Source organism: Pelobates fuscus, chromosome 9, assembly GCF_036172605.1.
Source record: "Pelobates fuscus isolate aPelFus1 chromosome 9, aPelFus1.pri, whole genome shotgun sequence".
NCBI classification, from domain to species: Eukaryota; Metazoa; Chordata; class Amphibia; order Anura; family Pelobatidae; genus Pelobates; species Pelobates fuscus.
The window spans coordinates 26,602,816-26,623,255 of NC_086325.1; the positions used below are offsets into that span (position 1 = coordinate 26,602,816).

The following is a 20,440-nucleotide window of genomic DNA, read 5'->3' on the forward strand; positions in this document are numbered from 1 at the left end:
GATCCGGTTAAAGCGCACGACTCAGTCGGAGTGACGAGGAAAGCTTGTGGATTACAAATTTTATTGTTTCAGAGATTGGTAAGTGAGTGTTTAGACGGCCATAATAAAGCCTGTCCGCTCACCAACGTGTTGTTTAAAAGCCAGGAAAGTCTCAAAGGGACCCCTGTGAAGACGAGCAGAACTCCATTCCCTGCAGCCCTTACATCCTGGAAGCTGAGGTGCCATCGCACGGACGAAGATTGAGGATGCAGCCGACGAAAGATGTGCTTATGATAATGTTTATTTATATGTCTTTTTATATTCAGGAAGGTAGAGGTACCGACACTCCTAGCTGTGAGGTTTGCATTAAGACTACAAGAACAGGTAATCATATTTCCCAGACCCTAATTTGGCATTCGCAATATGAGTGTAAAGGAGATGTGTCTAGGTGTAGATACTTAAATGTAGAGTATAGTGTATGCCATTTAGGAGTAGGAGAACCTAAGTGCTTCAATCCAGAGTATCAACCCCGTACAATTTGGTTGACCCTCAGGAATGGAGATCCTCAGGGGACCCTAATAAATAAAACAGTGTTAGAATCCGTACATTCTTCGGGTGTTCTGCTATTTGATGCATGTAAAGCGATATCAAGTGGTAGAAAGCCGTGGAATGTATGTGGGGATCTTAGATGGGAGAGAACGTATGGGTCTAATGATAAATATATTTGTCCCAGTAGTAAAAATAAGTATGTGAGTCCAAAATGCCCAAATAGAGAATATAATTTTTGCCCATATTGGTCTTGTGTGGGGTGGGCAACTTGGGGACAGACAGCAGACAAGGATATGATTGTTACTAAGTTGCCTACCAATCCATACTGTAAGTCTATGGAATGTAATCCAGTCCATATTCTTATGAATAATCCTGACCAATTCTTAGATAAATATGGTAACTTATTTGGGTTTCAAATATATGGGACGGGATTAGACCCTGGGACAATATTGTTTATAGGGATAGAGACCGATACTGTAACCTCCCAAACTCATCAGGTATTCCATTCCTTTTATGAAGAGATGAGTGTAGATAATAAGATTCCCCATAACGCTAAAAACCTGTTCATAGATTTAGCTGAGAGTATTGCTGGTAGTCTTAATGTAACCAACTGCTATGTGTGTGGAGGTACTAACATGGGAGACCAATGGCCTTGGGAAGCAAAGGAGGTAATGTCTGGTTCTGAGGCAGTTGAACAATTAATATCTTCACAAGCCGATTATCAGATGAGTGTTAGAGGTAAATCTGAGTGGAGATTGAAAACCTCCATCATAGGTTATGTTTGCATAGCAAGGAAAGGAATGATGTTTAATACTTCTGTAGGAGAATTAACTTGTCTAGGGCAAAAAGCTTATGATGATGATACAAAGAATACAACTTGGTGGTCGGCTTCAAATGTCTCAGAACCATCTAACCCGTTTGCAAGATATGCCAATTTAAAGGACGTATGGTTTGACTTATCTATCACATCTAGTTGGAAAGCCCCAGCAAATTTGTACTGGATCTGTGGTAAGAAGGCCTATTCGGAGTTGCCACAGGACTGGGAAGGGGCATGTGTGTTGGGTATGCTCAAACCATCCTTCTTCTTGTTACCTATTGAAACAGGTGAGACTTTGGGAGTTAAAGTGTATGATGTGAGTCATAGGAAGAAAAGAGGACCCATAGAGATAGGCGCCTGGGAAGATGATGAATGGCCTCCCCAGCGTATTATAGACTATTATGGGCCAGCCACTTGGGCAGAGGATGGTACTTTCGGGTATAGGACCCCAATATATATGCTCAACCGCATTATAAGGTTACAGGCGGTGGTTGAGATAATTACTAATGAGACCTCACAAGCGCTCAATCTTCTAGCGAAGCATAATACCAGGATGAGGACAGCAGTGTACCAAAATAGATTAGCCTTGGATTACTTATTGGCAGTAGAGGGAGGTGTATGTGGGAAGTTTAACCTGAGCAATTGTTGTCTTCAAATAGATGACAAAGGGCAAGCAATAGCTGAGCTTACTAGCCATATGGTTAAACTAGCGCATGTGCCTACTCAGGTATGGAAAGGGTATAATCCAAGTAGTTGGTTTGGTAACTGGTATGAGCAGTTTGGAGGGCTTAAGGCACTGGTAGGCGGAGTCATACTGATTTTAATGTTGTGTCTACTCCTGCCATGTCTTATTCCTTTAGTAGTTAGGTCTGTGCAGAGCCTGATAGAAAATATAGCAGAGAGGAAGGCTGCAGCACAGATAATGGCCATATATAAATATGAGGCTCTAAATCAGGGAGAACCAATGCAGGAAGAGGAGTGTTGAGGGATTCACATCATAGAAAAGTCTGGTCTGATTCATGGTAACCTGAGGTGTATGCAAACCAAGGTTAAGTGATGCCTCAAGTAATTGTGAAATATCAGAGGCATCAAAGGGGGGAATGTGGTGGAATCTCGGTAAAAATAAATTTAGTAGGCCGAGATTACCACGTGGCATGCGTACGTGCATATACTGACGTATCGGTCGGTTGGTTGCACGTGGCAAAGATACGATCAGTAGTGTACGGAGCATGTGCAAGAATACCGGATGTAGTATTCCCCTCCTTCATTGTGCTGGACAAGCCATGCAGTCAAGCAGGAAGTTCATTCTTATTTGTTTTGATTGGTTATGAGAATGTGCGGGTGGAGCTTAATATGGCAGGAGTTATGTGCCTATATAAGGAGCCTGCACTATTGTCCGGGGCTCAGAACTTGTTGTATTTTGGTGACATTAGTCCCTCTGAGTCCCGATCGGTGAACCGAATAAAGAATCTCTTCCTTCCTGAAGAAACCTGTGTCCATCTCTCTGTGCTTGGCTTCCGTCAGTTTCTCCGGTATCAATAATATACCTATATATACACACACACATACAAAAAAGACAAGAAGCACTGTCTAAAATAACAAACAAGTCATATAAAATTACATATATATATTTTATTACAGAACTATTTCATTGTAAAAGCAGGTTTCTATAGTAAACTAAAAGCACAATGTGGATTAAAGTAGATTAACATTTTTTAGCATTTGCTGTGTCAAAAGAAAAAGCTGAATCTCCTTAATTGATAATAGTGTATTCTTAGTGTATTCTTTATCATCATGTCACCATTTTTTGAGAGATGTCATTAAAACTAAAGCATACATGTGTGTGAGCATCTCACTGTAAGGATCTGTCTTGTGTTATTGCTTTGAAGGTCTCTGCACATGCACAGAGCTGTTTAGCAAAAAATAGCATACCTACAGCATGTCAACAAGTATAAAATGATGGCAAGTATGAAAGAAATTGCATATGCAACTTTAAAAATTCCACTGATTATGACATGTAGAAAGCAAAAAAATGTAATTCATTGCACAATGCTTGAGTTTTAAGCCTTAAAATTGCTCCATTTTTTAATGATTGCGTATAATTTGGCTCCAGGGCATTCTGTGCTCCCTACATTGCGATGTCCCTTCACAGTATAACTTGAACTGATATAACCTCCCGAGACCCCGCACCTTATCAGACTTTGAGCAGCATTTAGGGCACTAGCACTGGGAGCACGGTCTGGAGGGAAGAAATGTTAAAAATAAATTTAAAAAAAAGTTACAAAAATTATGGATATAAAAAGATAGATTAAGGGGGCGGAGCCTAGCTATCAAGCAGAGCAGACGTGTGTGTCCTGAGCTCCTGCAAATTGGGCTGAATTTAGGACTTTAACCCCAGTAAACCAGTGATTTAAACACACCAACGAGAACCACAAACTAAGGGGGGTCCAGCAAAGCGACCTGAAGCCTAAGCAAAGTCTAATACACGCTGGGGACCGGCGATCCAACACTGCGGCCTGCTGTGACAGAGCGGAGGAGAGGCAGCCGATCTCCCTGTTCACAAGCAACACAAGCCTCTGGAAACACTCCTAACCTCCCCCCCCCCCTTAGACCGGCGGGGGTTATCCCGGTCCCCACTGGACCATCACGACGAGCCACCACGGCACTTACCTTTTAGTCCAAACCAGGGCCTAGAAGCAATCTACAGGCCTAACTGCCAACTCAGTCGGAGAACAGCAACCTGCATCAAAATGGCAGCAGCGTCTCATCCTCGAGACGATACAAGCGAGCAATCAGGACTGTCCCTAGTTTTCCAGTAGAGCGACTCATACAGCGAATTGATGAGCGCTTTCGGCACTTCTGGAGAGCTCTGGGGCACCGGGTAGCTCAGCTGCAGCCTCAACCACACGTGAAGGCGCGGAGAGCTGTGAACCGGGGAGCGCAGGAGACCCCCTCGGGCCTAGTTGCTCCGGCCACTGGCCTACCTGGGCTGAGGGCCACCAAGGGCTTGACCCTAAGACATCGCCCACATCGACGGAGGGTCCACCGCCATAGGCATCGACACACCATTGGAACCCACCGCTGCTCCCCACCCGGGAGAGACCCGGCCCATCCGGGCTACTGGGTCCGTGGCAAGAAGATGTTGGCCTCCTCACCAACCCGGGGCGGGAGGCTGCGGTTACCTTGCTCCCAACAGGCCGCCAACTCTGCACACTGCCTCACTGCAGCTATCACTGACTCGGACAAGGACTGGAGGTGGAGACAAGCAACACCTAGTCCAGCAACCCCTCCGGTTTACACCTACTTGTTCCCTATGACCGGGGTGGGGTGAATGCCCCAACCAAAGTTCAGGACTGATATACCGCTGCCAGTCATGACCACCAACCGCTGCCACAAACTCACAAGCCTCCTGACTCACTCCTTTGATCGTCAGACAACACGTTACAGCCAGTGGATGACAGTGGTGCTCACTACTGTAATGCCAGCATAAGTGACTCTGTGCTTATCCAGCTGGTCAAATTATATCAACGTGGACTGTTTTCCCTAAGGTTACATGCATGCATAGTTTAATGTTCTTATATGATTGGTTACTCATGCTGTCACTAACCTAACCCACGCTCTGACTAAACTTGACTATAACATAATCGTATATTCTTAAGCTGAAGCTACAATGTTAAATCTGCTTATATTATATAAAAAATATATATATAAAAAAAATAGATTAAGACATAAAATAGCTATGAATAGACTAATAAAAATGGTTGTTTAGCTGAAATCAAAATAAATAAAATTTCTGTGTTAGAACAAATGCATACCATGTTTTTAAAACATACAACAAGGTCGAATCAGAATAGAATAACGACATAACATGATAAACGGAGACTTTATAATAATTTATCCAAAAGGTTTTAATTTTTTAACTAGGGCCTGTATGACAGAGAAACGCATTTACTCAATATTAATATTTTATCTTATTGTTTTTTCTAATCGTACCCCACTCTACCAACTCACTAGTGAATGTTCCAATAAAGCTGATTCTGATGGAAATTGAGTTGTACGGTGGAGCATGAACTCCAACGTTTCCCCAGCCACGTCCTTCATATACTTGCCCATCTTCCCCAACTAGGAAGCTAAATTTAGAAGTATAAAAAATAAATATATAAGTATATATCATCATTTATATAAATTATTACATTTCAAAAAAGTCGATTTCTTTGCTAATCTTTCTGCTGATTGTAAAACCCTTTCTAGAGATCGAATCTCTTCTTTTAGGTCTTCTCCCTCTTTGCAATAAAAATAAAAATAGTCTCCCATTTCGGAGTGGGGGAGAAGAGACACCAAAACAAGTCTCTTTTTATATTTTATCAACTCCCTACTCGGGGCTAATACATAGAGAGCAACCCATGGACACTACAGTATCGTGAACTAAAATATAACTTTTAATAAAAAACTTTAAAAATATCCTAAGTTTAAACGTGAGAAAAAATTGTAAATACAATCCTAAATTTGATAAGGCTGTGATCAGCAGCCTATCAATTTATAACAGGAGAGGTAATATAGCCTCGAGTCTAAAACGCCACTGGGGTGAATTAAACTAGGAGTGGAATCTGCAGAGATTAGCTAAATGGAGATTGCCTTGCTGCTGTGAGACATCATGTCTTTACCTCCCGTATATTAGCATAGCACAAACGTCAAATTAGAAACCCACCCCGAAAAGGAACTTCCCCACTGCTGGGTTTCTAAGTTCCTTTTCGGGGTGGGTTTCTAATTTGACGTTTGTGCTATGCTAATATACGGGAGGTAAAGACATGATGTCTCACAGCAGCAAGGCAATCTCCATTTAGCTAATCTCTGCAGATTCCACTCCTAGTTTAATTCACCCCAGTGGCGTTTTAGACTCGAGGCTATATTACCTCTCCTGTTATAAATTTTATTAAAGACACGGAGGCTCCTATTATGCATAACTCTTTCTTTATTTCCTCAGCAGCAAAAAACAGTATAGATACACAGGCAACCAATCACACAACAGAGGAAGTGAGTATATAAGGCCTGTGTTTCCCACAATCCCCCTCTTTCTTTGCTGCTTCCTCAGATCAGCTAAGTATTTTATCTTGCTCTACATGTTCTCAGCATTTATTGATTTTATTGAATTTTACTGCTGTTTACACTTTGCTCGTTTGATTGTGTATTTTATTTTTACTCTCCTGGTGTGCCTAGTGGGTTTCCCATCCCTCTATTACTGTTTTTTCTCCGCGGAGGAGATTTTCCCCTTGCCTCCCCTGCGGCTTGTTCTTTCCCCGCTGGGTGCTCGCTCGCAATCTTTCCGTGGGCGGCTGTTTGCCGCGGTCTGTTTGTTCCGACCGCGGCTGCATGTCTCTCGCCCTCTCGGCATACGTGCCGCGGGGATAAGGTGCACGCGCCCCTTCCCCCAGTAGGTCCGGACCGCAGGAGCTATCCGCCGGCCTCCTCGTGCGGCGGCCATTTTGGAGGCGGAGCTTACTCGCGGCCGGTTCCACTGTCTTTCTGCGGCTCGCGGTCCGCCTGCTGTCCGCCTCTGCTGTTCCCTGGGTCCCCTGGCACACCTAACTGCATCTTTTTTCCCTGTTCTCGTGGGTTAATCAACCCTGTTGCTCTACATACCCTTTTAAACGTAATCTGTGAGTAATTGTCCCTTCCATTATGCAAGACAAGGATGAAGGGCAGGAAGGCCCTACTGGCACCTTTTCTCAGGATGCTCCAGAGGGTAATATAGCTTCTCAGGAATTCCATGCCCTCTTGGACGCCACTATGGCTTCATCCTTGCAGAAGGCCTTTGCCTCTGCCATGGGAGCGGTGTCCACATCGTTTTCCCAATCTCTGCAGAATATGCTTTTGCCCTCGTTGGCGGCTCCCTCCCCCCTGGGTGATGGGACCCCCCCGCCGGCCCCCGCCATGCCTGGGGCCCGTGAGGCAAGGGCTAAGGCAAAACACGTCAGCTCCCACTCCCCGATGCGGGCTATGCCTGCCATGATGGACTCGCTTGACGCGGTCACAGACAGCGCGCATCCCACGCGCAAAAGAGCCCCTGGCCGGGCTAAAAAGGCTAGATTATGGAAACGGGCTAGAGCCCTCAATGATGCGTCGGATTCCGACCGGAGTGTGGAGAATGAGTCTGACGCTATGGAGTATGACTCCTATGACGAGGATGGTTCGGACGAGGATTTGCCCCCTACGGGTGTAACCCCCTCGGGTTCCTCTGCCGTTACCAAGGGCCTTGTTCAGGACCCCGCTGGGGATAGTAAAGTGTTATTTGACCCTCAGGGTAACCCCCTGTTTGACCCTGACGACCTCCGCCATCCCCGGTCAGCTGAATGGGTTCCCCCAGAACACATAGCCCAATATGTGGCCAGACGCATGCGTACCCCCCTGTCTAAGGAAGGTCGCAATAAGCTGCGGGCGGAGTGCCCCAGGCCTTCCCTCCCGGGCTCGGCCTGTAAGACTCCCGATATTGACCCCCAAATTGCCCAGTTCCTGAATAAATCTGGCTGGAAGTCCAAAAAGGGCCTAGACTACTCCCTTAAGGGCTGTCAGGACAAGATCTTGGATACCCTGGGCCCACTTTCGAAGCTCTACGAGTTGCTTGACGCCACTAGAACTGGCGATTCGAATTTGGACATCGATGTAGCCATCGGTTGGGTACAAAGGGCTATATGCCTAGTGGGGAACGCAAATACCGCCATGTCCTCTGAGAGGCGCAAGGCAATTCTCCTCAAAATTGACCCAAAATTGGCTGCCATGACGGTAGCGGAGCCGGGCCCTTCCGAAGAAGGGGTCCTGTTCGGTAATTCTTTCGTTAAGGACCTGGGGTCTTACGTTAAAACCTTTACGGCCATAGACAAGGCTCAGGCGAACATGAAGCGCATGTTCGCGCCCAAGGTTTTTGGAGGGGCCGGGCGTAGCAGGAACCGTCCACCCGGCCGTGGTTTCCGAGGCTCATTCCGTGCCTCCAGAGGTTCCTTTTTCCCGTCCCGGGGATTTCAGGACTCAAAGACGCCTCCTTTCTTCCCGGCCAGAGGGAGATCTTGGGGCTTCAGATACCCCCGCGGTGCCACTTCGGGCAGACGCCCTTATGGTGAGTACCCCTTCTTCCCCTGTCGCTCACGGGCGGGTAGCGGGGAGGCTGGCTCTGTTCCACCAAGGGTGGGCATGTATTACTTCGGACGCTTGGGTCCTCCAATGTGTGAAAGGTTATCACCTAGATTTTGTCTCTCTGCCTGTCCAATCTTATGTCCCCAGAGAACTGTCTCTTCCCCCAGATCAGGACAGGATGATCTCCGCGGAGGTCGAGGAGATGTTGTCCAAAGGCGCCATAGAAGAATTGCCGTTCGCCGCTCCGGGCTTTACGAGCAATCTCTTCCTGGTACCGAAAAAAGGGGGCGGAGTCCGTCCAGTGATAAATCTCCTCCCTCTCAACGCGTTCCTCCGCTACCAACATTTTCAGATGGAAGGTATCCACTGCCTCAGGGACCTCCTTCGGCAGTCAGACTGGCTAGCCAAGTTGGACCTGAAAGACGCATATTTCACGGTCCCGATAGCGGTGGCCTACAGAGACTACTTACACTTCACCTGGCACGGAAGGCGTTGGCGCTTTACCTGCCTACCATTCGGCCTTTCCTCGGCTCCTTGGTGTTGCACCAAGATCATGAAACCTGTAATGGAGTTCCTCCGCACCCGTGGAGTGCGATTGATCATTTACCTGGACGACATTCTAATCATGTCCCAGTCCAGAGACCACCTCCTAGTACATTTGAGGTGGACGATCGATCTGCTTCAGAACCTGGGTTTCATGGTCAACTGGGACAAATCGGTCCTGGAACCCGCTCAGTCGATGGAATTCTTGGGTTTCAAGGTGGACTCCGTCCGCCAGTTTCTATACCTACCGGACTCAAAGGTGAAGGCCATCAGGAAGGAGTTGCGAAGGGCTCTTCGCGTATCAGACCTGTCCATCAGACAATTGGCACGAATTATTGGCCTCCTTGCGGCCTCCATACAAGCGATATTCCCGGGCCCGCTGCACTATCGTGCCCTCCAGAGGCTCAAAGGTTCACACCTCCGGTCGGGTCATTCATACGAATCCCGAGTACGACTGGACGAGGAATCCAGGGACGAGCTGGCGTGGTGGCTGGCACACATGGAAGCCTGGAACGGAAGGGCCATCTTTGGTTCTGTACCGGACGTGGTGATCGAATCCGATGCCAGCTTACACGGCTGGGGTGCTCGCTGTGGCGACGTTTCCACCGGAGGCAGATGGTCCGAGATCGAGAAGTCCCTACACATCAATTGCCTGGAACTCTTAGCTGGGGCATTCGCGATTCGCAGCCTCACCCCAAGTCGAGCGAACTGCTGCGTTCTCCTCAAGATGGACAACGTTTCGGCGGTACGCTATATAAACCATCTCGGGGGCACCAAGTCCAGGATGTTAGCCCTGTTAGCAAAGGATTTTTGGCAGTTCTGCCTTTCCAACAATGTCTCAGTGACGGCGGAACACATTCCGGGCCTAGACAATTCGGACGCGGATTGGAACTCCAGACATTTGAGAGACTCGGGAGACTGGCACTTGCACGTTTCGGTATTCAAAAGCCTAGACAAGCTATGGGGACGGTTCAGGATGGACTTGTTCGCGTCCCGTCTGAACACTCAACTACCGGAGTTTTACAGTTGGAGGCCGGACCCGGCGGCTGTGGCGACAGACGCATTTCTCCAGGAATGGCCATCGGGATGCCTGTATGCGTTTCCCCCATTCAACATGATCGCCCGAACGATCTCGAAGTTGGTTCGTCACGATTGTTGCCTGACGTTGGTCACTCCCCCGTGGAGATCCCGGCCTTGGTTCCCACGCCTGTTGGAGTTGTCAATAGACTACCCCCGATTGATCCCGAGCTTCCCGGACCTTCTTCTGGATCCGGACGGGAACTCGCACGGTCTAGTGCTCCTGCAGCAACTGCCTCTGGTAGCGTGGCTCCTTTCAGGGGAACCTGGTCTGTCCCAGATGTTCCGAGGTCAACTCTCCTGCTCCTCGATAACGCCTGGGCTCCCGGTACAAGATCAGCCTACCGGGCCTCATGGAAATCTTGGTCTAATTGGTGCATGGAACGGGCAGTGGATCCCATATCTGCACCTCTCCATCTGATCCTGGAGTTCCTCACTTTGTTATTTGATACGGGCAAGGCATACCGCACGATCAACCTTTTCCGCTCGGCGATTTCGGCCGGGCATAGTGGTCTGGATGGTTCACCAGTCGGCAGACACCCTTTTGTATGTCGTCTTCTCAAGGGTATCCGTCTCGCTCGCCCTCCTAGATCCCGTTTCTCTGTCTTCTGGGACGTCAACATCATGTTACAGTTCCTATCTTCATGGTACCCTAATCATGAACTGAGTCTCAAGCAATTGTCCTCCAAACTGGTGATGCTTCTTTGTTTGGTTTCGTGTAAAAGAGTGTCTGATGTTAGGGCCCTTGATTGGGACGCTATTGCTTTTACCCCGGAAGGTGTCGCTTTCAACATATCCAGAAGGACAAAATCGGCATCCAAATCGTTTGTGTATCCTAGGTTCCCAGAATGTCCGGCTCTATGTCCGGTTGACTGCTTGAAGGCTTATCTGGACGCTACTCGATCTATCCGCTTCTTGGACCTACATCCTTTATTCGTGTCCTTTAAAGCGCCTCACCGACCTGTGTCAACTCCGACTCTGGCGCGTTGGGTACGCTGGCTTTTGTCTTCAGCAGGTATTGACACTTCGGTTTTTACACCTCACTCTGTTCGGGGCGCCATGGCTTCAAAAGCGTCCGCGGTCGGCTGTCGACTGGAGGACATCATGCGTGCAGCGGACTGGTCTAGGGAATCGACCTTCCGCGACTTCTATTTCAGACCTATTGAACATATCGCATCTCAGGTGATAGCGCAGCTTTAAACTTGCATAATAGGAGCCTCCGTGTCTTTAATAAAATTCCCAGATTTTACTATTAACATGACGTAAAGTCATGATTTTATTAAAGACACGGAGGCGAGTATTATTCCCTCCCACCCTCCCGAGGTGGGTTTTTGGGATGAGATGCTATTGGATTCTTCGGGTAAGTTCAATTCGGTCTGTCTTTTGTTATGGTTTACGCATGTCATTTATATGTTATGTTAATGATTTTCGTTATGTTTTTCAGATTCCAGTTTTCTATGATTGGAGCTATCGACATTATGTTTTTGATTACAGTTTCTCTCATTGAATTGCCTACAGTTTGTTTTGGTAAGTTTACAGTTTGAAGTCTGGATATTACCATATTTCTCTCTCTCTTTTAGCTTGATGTTATCGGTTGGTTGCCGTTTACTGTTCTGGACAAGTTGGATTTCGTTCTTCTTACCTGATCTTCGGTTTTCGCAAGAAAGAGGGGGATTGTGGGAAACACAGGCCTTATATACTCACTTCCTCTGTTGTGTGATTGGTTGCCTGTGTATCTATACTGTTTTTTCTTTAATTTTTTACAATATTCATATTCCTCTATCTTTGCTGCTGAGGAAATAAAGAAAGAGTTATGCATAATACTCGCCTCCGTGTCTTTAATAAAATCATGACTTTACGTCATGTTAATAGTAAAATCTGGGAATTGATAGGCTGCTGATCACAGCCTTATCAAATTTAGGATTGTATTTACAATTTTTTCTCACGTTTAAACTTAGGATATTTTTTAAGTTTTTTATTAAAAGTTATATTTTAGTTCACGATACTGTAGTGTCCATGGGTTGCTCTCTATGTATTAGCCCCGAGTAGGGAGTTGATAAAATATAAAAAGAGACTTGTTTTGGTGTCTCTTCTCCCCCACTCTGGTTTGCTTAACCCCTTAACGCCGTTACGGCGTTCTATGCCGTCGCGGCTTTAAAGGGCTTTAAAGCCGTTGCGGCGGCATAGAACGCCGTAACGGCTTGCAGCCCCAGGAGCAGAGGTGTACTCACCTCCGCCGCGATCCTCTTCTGGGGGGCTGTCTGAGAGCCCAGGCAGCCCCCCTCCGGCAAATGAGGCCCCCGGGGGCCATGTGATCGCTCTCAAAGAGCGATCACATGGCCCCCTATAGCTGGCTATGGATCTGCCAGCAGGGGGACTGTTTAAAATATTAGACAGTCCCCCTGCTGGTAGGTAGTGTAAAAAAATAAATATAAAAATGTTATAAAATAAATTAAATGCCTTTTTATATATATATATAATATGTATATATATTATATATATAATATATATACATATTATATATATGTAACGTCATACGTAATGTATTTTAATATTAATATTAGTATATATATTAATATTAAAATACACTTAGAATGACGTTACATATATATAATATGTATATATATTATATATATAATAGATCTACATATATATATTATATATATATACGCATAATTACAATAATAAATAAATAAAATAATTAAATAAATAAATAAAATATTGAAACAAAATATAAAATAAATTATATATTCATATGTAATTTCATTCTAACTGTATTTTGTTATTAATATATATATATTGGAAACAGAATACACTCAGAATGACATTCTATATATATCTATCTATATATAAAATACAAATAACCGCAAATATATATAGAGAGATAAATACATATAATTACATAAAAGATTATATTAGTATACACGTAGAATTTATATACCTATAAATGCATATATATTAAAATTCTACGTGTATATTTAAGTAATTTTTTAACATAATTATGTCATTTGATTAATTAAAATTTGATTGACATGCCTGACAACACAGGGAGAAAGTGCAGAGAATTTAATTCGCATGCACTATATTAGACCCTGTAACTCTCCAAGACACCATAAAACCTGTACATAGGGGGTACTGTTTTACTCGGGAGACTTCGCTGAACTCAAATATTAGTGTTTAAAACTGGTAAATTGTATTACAACGATGATATTTTAAGTAAAAGTGACGTTTTTTGCATTTTTTACAAACAAACGGCACTTTTATGGACTATATTATTGTTGTAATATGTTTTACTGTTTTAAAACACTAATATTTGTGTTTAGTGAAATCTCCCGAGAATAACAGTACCCCACATGTACAGGTTTTATGGTGTTTTGGAAAGTTAGAGAGTCACATATAAGGCTTGCATTTCATTTTTTTGACATTGAAATTTGCCAGATTAGCTATGTTGCCTTTGAGACCGTATGGTAGCCCAGGAATAAGAATTACCCCCATGATGGCATACCATTTGCAAAAGTAGACAACCCAAGGTATTGCAAATGGGGTATGTCCAGTCATTTTTAGTAGCCACTTAGTCACAAACACTGGCCAAATATTAGTTTTTTGCTTTTTTCACACAAAAACAAATATGAACGCTAACTTTGGCCAGTGTTTGTGACTAAGTGGCTACTAAAAAAAACTAAACATACCCCACGTTCAATACCTTGGGTTGTCTACTTTTTCAAATGGTATGCCATTATGGGGGTAATTCTCATTCCTGGGCTACCACACCGTCTCAAAGGTAACATTACTAATCTGGCAAATTTCAATTTGAAAATGGAACGTTCTATATTTGACCCTGTAACTTTCCAAAACACCATAAAACCTGTTAATGGGGGGTACTGTTGTACTCGTGAGACATCGCTGATTACAAATATGTGCATTTTGTTGCCGTAAAACCTAACAGTATTATGACATTTACAGCTAAAATGTGAGGCGGAACTACAAATTTAAAAAAAAAAATCAAATTTCTCACAGTTTTTTTTAATTTTATTCATAATAAATTGTTTCAAATACAAATATTTTATATGAAATGAAAGCCCTGTTTCTCCTGAACAAAATGATATATAATAAGTGTGGGTGCATTTAATATGAAAGAGGGGAACTACGGGTGAACAGACATATAGCGCAAATTCCAGTTTTTGTTTACGTTTTGTTTTGATCAGAACGTGTACTATTGACTCCGTCCTGAAGGGGTTAATACTTACCTTTTCATTTGTGTTCATTTCGTATAGGGGTTACCCCCCACCAATAACAATAGCAACCTGACAAACTCTCTCTACTCGTTGTTCTTTTTTTGTGTATAGTCTCCCATTTCTTTCCCCATCTCCTCACCCAGGAAGACAAGCTGAGCCAATTACTGGCTCTTTAATTTAGACATCAGAGGTAACAAATATATCTTAGCAGTATGTTGCATCAAATGATAAACGCACTGGATTAAGAAATCATACTCTGAAGCCTTCAGTTAATTTGGCTGGTTTTGCATTAGAGATCTGTTCTATTGAGTACATTCTAGCAAATAGCACTGCTTATCGGGGTGGGGTGGGGGAACCGTAATGTGTATAGGCACTGTCACTCATAGGGACACATTTAAATTAACCCCTTAAGGACACATGACATGTGTGACATGTCATGATTCCCTTTTATTCCAGAAGTTTGGTCCTTAAGGGGTTAAAGAAAAGGCAAATTCTGTGGGGAGGGGGAGCTTGCCTCCTCTTGCCTAAGGCTGCAGATTCCCATGCCAATAGTCCTCTTTTGTCTACTATATCTTATATCATATCCCCATTGACCTCCAATCACAGGACATTGTAGTTGCAAAGTTTTCCCGTTGCCCAATGAAGTTTTTTTTGGAAGACCTCTCTTTTTAAGCAGCTTACTTGTATCCAATGTCACACCAGCCTTGATTGTCCATGTGATGTTTCTGGGCAATCCTGGCTTGAGCAGAACATGTAGACTGTGAGGAACAAAATTCCCCCGCAGTGTGGTGGATGATCACAAATTTGACTGGTCCGGGTAAACGATTGCTGCTACATTTGGCAGCCTTCCCTCCCCATGCTGACTTTGATAATATGGTGGGACATCCTGGTAAAAATGGAGAGAAAGGGAGAATTCAGTGCCAGAACCATACAGAAGTTATTTAGTACATGGGTGGAACTGCAGGTTTATACCCCGCACTGAAATGTAATTTGTTTTCTCTATGTGTTCCTCCACCCTTTTTGTGCCTCTACGCTTAACCCCACTTTCCTCCTTGTGTGTCTTAAAACACCAATTACCCCTTGCTTTTTGCTCCTCCCTCCCGCCTGTGACCCGGGGAGGAGTACTATGTTTCTCATATTGTATAGTGTGTTTTTAACCTGTGTCCTGTTTGCCTGGTTAACACCCCATTCACTGTGTTTTGTTTAACTCCCTGTCCTATCTACTAAACTGTGATGTATTTAAAGCACTTACCATGCGTTATGGCACAGAAAGCCAACAGAAGGATAACGAGGAGTTTCATGGTTTAGTTTTCAGATAACACATCAGATACCTGGAATCAAAATTAATTCAAAGCTCAAAAATGCTTTGTTAGGAGTGTTTGTACTTCATATGTGCTGTCAAATATGTACACAGATTACTCCCATAAACCCATTTAAGACCAAAAAAGGACATCAGGAAGAAGTTAAAGGAGATGTAGTCCATTATAAAACTTTAGATTTTAGTAGAGGGTACAGGGCAGTGTGTGAATACTCTGCAGAATACTGAATACTCTTTACAATGGACTCAGGCTGCATTTCCCATAAGACAACCAGTGTAGGAGGTTTGCAGTCTACATCCCACGCCGGCAGTCGCGGTTGGGGGGACTCCCAGGGATCCCCCCGCGGCACCTCCGTCCTCTTCAGCCCCCCCCCCCCCCCCCCGGGCCATGTGAGAGTGAGGTCCTTGCGAGGACCTCACAACTCAATCACATGGCCGGGATAGCTGGCTGCAGCAATGCCAACAGGGAGACTAACTGTAATGACAGTTAGTCCCCCTGCTGGCTGGAAATAAAATTAAATACAGTTAAAATAAGTGTAAAAAAAAAATATATATACTTAGATATAATATATATATATGATCTAAGTATATATATATACACACATATACACACACATATACACACATACACTGTTTAGGTGTATTTTAATATTAATATATATATAATTATATATATATATATATATATTAATATCAAATTACACGTAGACTGATACTGATTAAATATATATAGAATTATTGTTATATATATATTTATATATAATATAAAAAAAATGTAAATACGTAAAAAAAAAAATAAATAATTAGAAATAAAATATAAAAAAATATATAGATGTGTTTTATTTCGTTCTTACTGTATTGTGATATTAATATATATATATTTATATCAAAATACACGTAGGACGAAATAATATATATATCTATATACATAAATATATACGTATATATCACTATAAATATACCTATATATAAATAAAAATATTTTTTAAAAATGATATATATATATATACGTATATATACACATATGTATATATATACATATATTAATTCTACACATATAATTATGTAATAATTTTACATAATTAGGTATCCTAATTAATTACAATTAGCAGGACCTGCCTGAAAACCCATGCCGAAAGTATAGGGAATTTAATTTGCTAGCACTATATTTAACCCTATAACTTTCCAAGACACCATAAAACCTGTACATGGGGGGTACTGTTTTACTCGGGAGACTTCGCTGAACACAAAAGTGATCGCCAGTAAAAGTGACGTTTTTTGCATTTTTCACGCACAAACAGCACTTACACGGACGATATTATTGTTGCAATACTTTTTACTGTTTTGAAACACAAATATTTGTGTTCAGCGAAGTCTCCCGAGTACAACAGTACCCCTCATGTACAGGTTTTATGGTGTTTTCAAAAATTACAGCGTCAAATATAAGGCTTGTGTTTCATTTTTTTCAGATTAAAATTCGCCAGGTTGCTTACGTTGCCTTTATGACCCTATGGTAGCCCAAGAATGAAAATTACCCCTATGATGGCATACTATTTGCAATAGTAGACAACCCAAGGTATTGCAAATGGGGTATGTCCAGTCATTGTTAGTAGCCACTTAGTCACAAACACTGGCCAAAATTGGTGTTTTTTGCATTTTTCACACACAAACAAATACTAAAGCTAACTTTGGCCAGTGTTTGTGACCAAATGGCTACTAAAAAAGACTGGACATACCCCATTTGCAATACCTTGGGTCGTCTACTATTGTAAATGGTATGCCATTATGGGTGTAAATTTATTTCCTGGGCTACTATACAGTCTCAAAGGCAACGTAACCAATCTGGCGAATTTCAATTTCAAATTTAACACGCTATATTTGACCCTGTAACTTCCCAAAACACCATAAAACCTGTACATAGGGGGTACTGTTTTACACGTGAGACTTTGCTGATTACAAAAATGTGTATTGTATTGCAGTAAAAGCAAACAGTATTATGGCATTGACAGTTAAAATGTCATGTAGAACTAAAAAAAATTAAAGAAAATCTTATTTTTCCCATTTTTTTCATATTAAATTACGTTTCATAGCTAAATATTTGATATTAAATGAAAGCCCTGTTTCCCTGAATAAAATGATATATAATAAGGGGGGGTGCATTTAATATGAAAGAGGTTGGACAGACATATAGCGCAAATGCCAGGTTTTGTTTACATTTTGTTTCATTCACAACTTGTACATTTGGCTCCGTCCTTAAGGGGTTAAAACTCCAATAGTATGTTCAATGTAGTTCCACAGATAGAATACAGTACATCTAGAAGAAATATGAAAAAACACATAGTATAAAACTGTATATATATAAAGTGAAATTGTTATGGAAAGCAGATAATTACCTCTCAATTTCTGACTGACAGAGACTGTCTACTCTCCTGTACTTCTTGGGGAAGTATGGGGCACTGTAACACTGCATCCAGAGGCTCCACACTCCAAAAATCCCCTGACATTTGTGAACTGTTCCACCAGGCCCCAGGGACTTGTGCTCCCAAGAGCACCCCTACGGGAGCCCTCCCCTTCTTCAGAGCACAGTCCTGCGCAGGACATACCTAACTTGGTGAAGGCAACAGTGGCTGGGTCAAACTTGATGGTAGCAGCTACTCCACATCCCTCACAAGCTACAGGTACAAGACCTACTATGCCACAGCTCAGGCCTGCTAGAGTAGAGGCCAGGGCCACATGATGCCTAACACTTCAGGGGCAGATGACTTGAACACCCTGGATGAATTCCGAGCGGTAGCAGAGGCCAGACCAGGTGTGCAGGTGATGGATGTTAATCTACCGGCTAGTAGGCCCTCCCGTGTGACATTAAGGCTTTATTCGCAGCAAATATCTTGGTGGTGAGGGAGGAGGTAGCCACTCTACAGGGCCGCATACAGGCTGAGGGATAGAATCACACTCACATGACTCAGGTCGTACCAGGCTCTGTGTAGAAAGCCTCAGGGTGCCTATATAGGCCTGGAGAAATCCTCCTCTTAGCAGGACATGGAAATCCCAATGTTTGGGTTAAAAGTTTACAATGAATATAACAGGATTAAAAAAGTAAAAACAATCAAAGCAATGAAAAGCAAGGTGGCGTGCCTAATTATAGAAGTGTGAATAATGCAAAGTAAATGTCAGTAAGTAAAAGCTCACGGCTGGCATCACCACCTAAACAAGAGTCCAAAGTACGCAATAAAAGCTAAGGCGGCGTGCCTAATTAAAGCAGTGGTAATGCCAGCCGTGAGCTTTTACTTACTGACATTTACTTTGCATTAAACACACTGCTGTAATTAGGTACACCATCTTACATTTTATTGCCTTAATTGATTTAACTTTTTTAATCCTGTTATATTCATTGTGTTACCAATAAATATATACTTTTAACCCAAACATTGGGATTTCCATGTCCTGCTAAGAGGAGAATTTCTCCTAACCTGTATAGGCACCCTGAGACTTTCTACACAGAAGCTGGTATGGCTCTAAATCATGTGAGTGTGATTCTATCCCTCACCTTGCACTTTATTTATATACAGTTTTACACTATGTGTTTTTTGTATTTCTCATATATGTACTGTAGTAATCTGTGTAACTACATTGAAAATACTATTGGAGTTTTAAAGGGACACTAAACTCACCAGAACAACTACAGCTTAATTGAGTTGTTCTGGTTAGTATAGTCAGTCCCTGCGGCCTTTTTTTCTGTAAACACTGCCTTTTCAGATAAATGGCAGTGTTTACATTGCTCCCTAGTGATACCTCTAATGGCCACTCCTAAAACGTCTATTTGAGGTGCTTCCTAGGGCAGTGCTGCATAGTATGCAGCATGCTGCACTGACGTTCAGCGTCTCCACACTCTGCATGGATCTTATTATTGAATTAAAAAACATATTTTATTAAAGGTTATACTTGAACAAAGATATAAATTAAAACAGAAAAAAAACAACCACATAATTACTTTACTAAAAACAGGGTGTAGGCTAGATGGAACTAAGTGACAGTTTGCTTCTATTGCCCAATGTAAAACGTTCCCATGTTCAGGGAATTTTATGAATTCACACAACAAATTAAGGCCTTCCATTTCCCTAGAGTAAAAGTACAATTGTTTAAGTTTAAACAAAAAAAAGTGTCTAAGGTTAAGAAATAGGGAAATGGAGATCAATTGATCAGTGTTTAGGCTACCTACCCTTTTGTTCATTTACTCCCCATTAAGGATTTATTAAGGGTTAATACGTGTGTAGGGGTTCAGAAAATAACCCTCTCTGTCTCTAAAGATTTTGCATTTTAGCTGAAAACAGCACGGTAAATTGTTAGCAGAGGACTCACCTAAGTGGTTTTGTCTTGATTTGGCAGGTGAGCTTACACTTCAATGGCCAGCAGAGTGATACTAAAAACACTCTAGTTATTTAAATGTAAATAGGGATTTGGGATAGTGCACTAGTAATGTCTCTATCTGATTTTATTATATGTATTGGGGCTGATGTGTACTATAGTCATTGCTGCCGCCAAGGAGTAGTGGGAGTTTAAGCGCAAGGATTCATCCATGTTTGCATTTGTATTACACAGCCATGTTACTGTGCTTCTGCCAACCCCATGTGTGCCCTATTAAGGGTTAATAAGTGTCTAGGTTTTTAGAAAAATGCCCCTTTCTGTCTCATTAAAGATTTTACCTTTTAGCTGAAAGCAACAAGGTGAATTGTTAATGTAGGACTCACATAGGTAGTCTGCTAGAGGTTGCAGGGGCCTTCTGTGTGTGATTAC

The 20,440-nt window shown here is 42.8% G+C and overlaps 1 protein-coding gene across 1 annotated transcript; it reads right to left on the reverse strand.

Moving 5' to 3' along the window:
• Nucleotides 1-3,138: 3,138 nt before the first annotated feature.
• Nucleotides 3,139-15,848, reverse strand: LOC134572607 (peptidoglycan recognition protein 1-like). The gene is made up of 4 exons (XM_063431674.1): nucleotides 15,581-15,848; nucleotides 15,010-15,214; nucleotides 5,357-5,475; nucleotides 3,139-3,584 (listed from the first exon to the last, which is right to left on the reverse strand). Exons 1-4 carry the CDS (start codon nucleotides 15,627-15,629, stop codon nucleotides 3,406-3,408), a joined length of 552 nt encoding a protein of 183 aa, XP_063287744.1. The 5' UTR covers nucleotides 15,630-15,848; the 3' UTR covers nucleotides 3,139-3,405.
• Nucleotides 15,849-20,440: the final 4,592 nt, after the last annotated feature.

What these genes read in the sequence shown, in the direction of transcription:
- LOC134572607 (XM_063431674.1), bottom strand. Translation starts at nt 15,629, where the DNA reads ATGAAACTCCTCGTTATCCTTCTGTTGGCTTTCTGTGCCATAACGCAT. An exon ending in TTTCTGTGCCATAACGCATG is followed by an intron (nt 15,215 to 15,580) that starts GTAAGTGCTTTA and finishes CATTTTTACCAG; the next exon opens with GATGTCCCACCATATTATCA. An exon ending in CTTTATTGGAACATTCACTA is followed by an intron (nt 3,585 to 5,356) that starts GTGAGTTGGTAG and finishes TCTTCCCTCCAG; the next exon opens with ACCGTGCTCCCAGTGCTAGT.